General features: G+C 35.0%; 1 protein-coding gene across 1 annotated transcript; it reads right to left on the reverse strand.

The window, feature by feature from the left end:
* Positions 1 to 2,843: 2,843 nt before the first annotated feature.
* LOC137025259 (uncharacterized) lies at positions 2,844 to 4,673 on the reverse strand. Its single transcript, XM_067393276.1, has 2 exons — positions 4,392 to 4,673; positions 2,844 to 3,905 (listed from the first exon to the last, which is right to left on the reverse strand). Exons 1-2 carry the CDS (start codon positions 4,671 to 4,673, stop codon positions 2,844 to 2,846), a joined length of 1,344 nt encoding a protein of 447 aa, XP_067249377.1.
* Positions 4,674 to 5,461: the final 788 nt, after the last annotated feature.

Here is a 5,461-nt window from a genome sequence, read left to right on the forward strand (position 1 = left end):
CTCAACATGGAAACAAGAGAGCTGTGTCAATAAATTTTTTGTTGTAAATGGTAAAAGTAATGTGTTACATTACTATTCACTTGAAAAAATAATCTGATAATGTAACTCAAGTTACTTGTAGTGTGTTACCCCAACACTTAAAATGAGATCAAATAAGAACAATTTCCAATCAACCTGTTCAAAGGTTTACACCTACTGGCTCTTAATGTATTGTGTTGCCTTGAGCATCAGGGAATGTTTGCAGCTTTTGATCATCCAGGTAACAACACAAAATATTAAGAATTAAGAACTAAGCATATGCAAACTCTCGAACTGGATCTTTTGTGTAAATTCTGTTATTATTTTGTCTTGTGGTCTAAATGTAAAATATCATGTGACTTGAACTCTACACATATTTCAAGTTCCTCTCAAATAAGTAGTTTATTTTTATTTCAAGACAAAGAAAGCATTAAAAAATGTGTATATTAAAATAACATATATTAAAATGTATATATAATGATTTAACAGTCTACATTTTTTATAATATGCCTGACAAGAGGGGGGATAATGTTTTTGTGTTCTCTTGCAAAAGTTGTGTGTTCCCCGAGAAACTTTACATTCACTCGCAAAGAAATCAATCCCCCCCCACTCTTCACCATGTCCATTCTAATATTTTCTGTAGCCACTCATATGACCCACAACAAACATTCAAAATTAAATGCATTATTTTTTGTCTGATATTGACATCTGTTTTTTTTTTTATTTTATTTTTTTTTAACTTTACTGTACTTTACTGTAGCTTAATGTCTACTTCTAATTTATTACTTCAACAGTTAATTTAATCAGGAGCAAAATAAATAAAAAAATGTGTGTATATTACATGATATAAATGTTTTATTACATTTTACATGTTCCTAAAATCCATTCTTCTGCTGGGATCAGGATAAATCTGTTTTTAAATATGTTTTGTTTTTTTGGACCTGAGGTTTCCCAATTTTGTGATCTAATCCAATTTCAGAATCCCCATTTTCAAGATTTGATCCAATCCAATAGCCAAAATTGAATCAGATTACTTCTGAACAACTGGGTCCTCAAGAACATTGCCCTCCAGTACAATTCTGCTGAATGTAAGCTAAATTACCTTTAAGCATACTTTGGAGACCTCAAGGGGTCACTGTATATTTTCTGTTTTTTGTGTTCACCTGTGTGTCTTTTGTTTGTTTGTTTGTTTGTTTGTTTTAGCATCACATGATCCTTCAGAAATCATTCTGATATGCTGATTTGGTGATCAAGAAACATTTATTATTATTAGCAATACTGAAAATAGTTTTAGTCCTTAGCATTTTTTCAGAAATTTGACAGGATTATGATAGAGTTCAAAAGAACAGCATTTATTTGAAAAATAAATATTTTGTAACATTACAAATGTATTAGTGTCAAATTTATGCATTCTTGATAGTATTAATTTGTTTATAAATAAATAAATAAATAAATACATAATAATAAAAAACCTAACTGACCCCAAACTTTTTAAAGGTGTCGTAGAACGTGTTTTCAAAAGTCAAGTCTAAGGTGTCCCCTGAATGTGTCTGTGAAGTTTCAGCTCAAAATACCCCATAGATTTTTTTTATTCATTTTTTTTAACTGCCTATTTTGGGTTATCATTAAATATCCACCAATTCAGGTTGCGGCCCCTTTAAATTCTTGTGCTCCCCGCCTCCGGAGCTCACGCTTGCCTTAAACAGCATAAACAAAGTTCACACAGCTAATATAACCCTCAAAATGGATCTTTACAAAGTGTTCGTCATGCATGCTGCATGCATACATCGGATTATGTAAGTATAGTATTTATTTGGATGTTTATATTTGATTCTGAATGAGTTTGATAGTATGCTCCGTGGCTAAAGCTAACATTACACACTGTTGGAGAGATTTATAAAGAATGAAGTTGTGTTATGAATTATACAGACTGCAAGTGTTTAAAAATGAAAACAGTGACGGCTCTCTCGTCTCCGTGAATACGGTAAGAAACGATGGTAACTTTAACCACATTTAACAGTACATTAGCAACATGCTAACGAAACATTTAGAAAGACAATTTACAAATATCACTAAAAATATCATGTTATCATGGATCATGTCAGTTATTTTTGCTCCATCTGCCATTTTTCACTATTGTCCTTGCTTGCTTAACTAGTCTGATGATTCAGCTGTGCACAAATCCAGACGTTAATACTGGCTGCCCTTGTCTAATGCCTTGAACATGAGCTGGCATATGCAAATATTGAGGGCGTACATATTAATGATCCCAACTGTTACGTAACAGTCGGTGTTATGTTGAGATTCGCCTGTTCTTCAGAGGTCTTTTAAACAAATGAGATTTATATAAGAAGGAGGAAACAATGGTGTTTGAGACTCACTGTATGTCTTTTCCATGCACTGAACTCTTGTTATTCAACTCTGCCAAGGTAAATTCAATTTTTAATTCTAGGGCACCTTTAACAGTAGTGTAAATATGCTGCTTACTTAGGCTGTATATCAAGTGTAGGCTTCTACTGAGAAGTGGATAGAGATTTATTTGCTTATGTTGTCTTTGATCAGCATATGGATGTCGACGTGAGCATGGATACATTTTAGATTTTGCTTCATGAAAATCACTCTTCTGTAAGCATTGTGCAGATGTATTACAGAGTCATAGATTTTTTTTTTCTTACAAATCACCAGGAAAATAATACATTTTCTATATAATAGAAGTACAGAGATCTTATTATCTTAGAGTTTCTAGGTTGAGTTCTAAAGTACAAACACATTTAACTTAGCTAAGTAGTACTTTAGCATTAATTGCAATAAACATTTTAAACCAACTACTGACTACAATCTGTGCAACAATGATCCCAGCTGTCAAACCAGCTGCCATCAGTAGTGTAGCACCACAGGTACTTTTCACCATAGTAGCCACAGGGGTGTTCAGGCTTGCAGGTTTTCTCATTCACCGCAGAGAAGCAGTCATCAGAAGTACAGCACTCGTGCCGATTCTTATTGTTATTATCCGTATAGCCACACACTTTTTTTTCACCATATTTGTAGGGTTCATCTCCCTCATCACTTTGACAGCTGTCACAACATTCAGTGTCATCCAAACAGCCATCAGCTGCAGTCTTCTGCTTCTCTGGGACCAATAGGCTTTCCACATCTGACTGCTCTGATGCGTACCTTTTGCGGAACTCATCATATTCAGAATCCCTTTCTCGCTTTCCAAGACAATCATCGACACCAGGGTTCAGTGGCAGGTTAATTAATTTGTGAAACGCATTGTTCAATGTCTCTTTGAAATTATTATAGTGGTCTTCAAAACAGCCATTATGGAAAATTCTAACTGACTGAGCAGTTTTCATGAGCTCAGTATAGAGTTGACTAACCTGAACATTCAGGGCTGAAACACTCATCAGTTTTATGTTGGCGATCAGATGATTTTGTCCTATGTAACCGAAGGAAAAAGACTTTGTGTCATCTTTGCTGTGATAATAGCAGACTGCCGTCCAGACGTGAGAGGGCACCGTGATCCTTTTGGAGTCCTCTGGTATTCGGACATTTGCACTGGGTACCGTGCCTGTGACAATGTACGCTTTTCCATCAATGTTAAGCTTTTTTAAAAATCTCTTCAAAGTTGTCTCCCATTTACACCAGTGGAACTGGTTAAAGCGAGGAACCATTGGAGCAGCATTGGTCAGTGTAAATGTTGCTTTACGGCCTTCTTTGTATTGGAAACAGTTGGGGTTCAGGTGTCCACGATCAAATTTGATGTCTTTTTTTTTGTCATTGTTTTCTTTGTAGTCACTGCTCATGGATTGATTTACTTTAATAATGTCTTTATCTAATCTACGGTCATTCTCAGGGACCATATATTCAATGTCAGTATTGGAAATCTGCAGAAAAAATATAATGTTTGAATTTAATGCTATAATATTTGGTTTCACTTTTTTTCCCCTAAATTTTATAGAAACATTTTTTTTTGGCAAATGGCACTCTCGCGTGAACGTGAACATGAGGCGAGATTGTGTCGGGTCGGTGCACCTCAACTTGCAAGTGCTGTTTTCTGGCGTAGACGTGCCAGATGGGGTTAGTGCTCGCCTCAAACACACCACTACAAGTCAATTAACCATCGTAAGGACTTAGAAAACTATTTATGAAGGTAAAAAAAGTTACTTAGTTCTGCTTTAACGTTTATTGTACAATTACTATTATAAGTGCAAAGAAGAACTCTCCATCTAATATATTTATATTTATTTTTCAAAGACAAAACAGAACGCAGACCACTAATCCAATTAAATGAACACAACTGCACTGCTTCTTATGTAATGCAGAGCCAAAATTGCTAATGAAAGTCTTTTGTTAGACAGTGAAGCACATACCTGTGGCTCTATGCGCCAGATGGATTCCCTTTTAGTTTTACAATCAGCACCAAGTGTGTAGGCACTGTAGAGGGGAATTCTGTGGTGAACCGAATAGAGTGTAGCATAATAAAAGCCTCCTGATTCCAACTTTTGACAGATTTTCTTGGCATTCTGATCCATCCCAACTGGTTCTTTGTCATCATAGAAAAACTCTTTACACTCTGCAAAGGTTTCGACCACTTTTGCCTGAGCACTGAATGCTCTCAGCACAACACAGATGAGCAGGCATATAAGAAACATGTTTTGAAGCTGCAGTAGCAAATATTGTGTGTGATACTGGCCTTTTGACAGCTAAGCTCTTAGGACAAAAAGACAGTGAGGTAGACTGTCAAGCAATAGAACATTTAATCTGAAAGAGGAAATCACAAGATTATTGGTAAAATGGTTCAAAATGACAACAGAGTTTTCAGTGTTTTAAGTGCATTACAACTTATGCAAGCAAATATCTATGCAACATAGCAATTATAGCTGAAAAATTATATTGAAAGCATGAATTATTGAAAAGTACTTACTGTGTCAATCACACACAACGCTGAACAAAATATGAGTGATCTAACAACAACCTCAAGCACTTATAACCTGTTGTAGGCCACACCCCACTGAGATCGAGCCGGTCTAAAATGCACACTACAAAACCCTCAGTTTAATTCCCCCATGAATGTTGGAGTAAATAAATTAGTAAATAATACTAAGAAAGGGACAAATAATAATGGAAATGGAAATGCACTTCACAGTAAAGCACTGATTTTGAGCTATGATTGCCGTAAGGTTAATTTACTGCTATTAAATTATGTCATCATTTACTCACCCTCATGACTTACTCTCTTCTGTGAAACACAAAAGAAGAAATTTTGAAGAATGTTGCACCAAACCATTTTGGTTAGGCTACCCTTGACTTCTAAAAACAGACTCAAATGATTTTCCTTTATGTAAAACAAACAAAAAGTAATTCAGTGTTGGAATGCTGACATTTTGGGTTGAATTACACCTTTAAAAACAATAACATTTTTAAAAAGTTAACAGTTTAT

The sequence above is a fragment of the Chanodichthys erythropterus genome, chromosome 8 (genome assembly GCF_024489055.1).
Source record: "Chanodichthys erythropterus isolate Z2021 chromosome 8, ASM2448905v1, whole genome shotgun sequence".
Lineage (NCBI taxonomy): Eukaryota > Metazoa > Chordata > Actinopteri > Cypriniformes > Xenocyprididae > Chanodichthys > Chanodichthys erythropterus.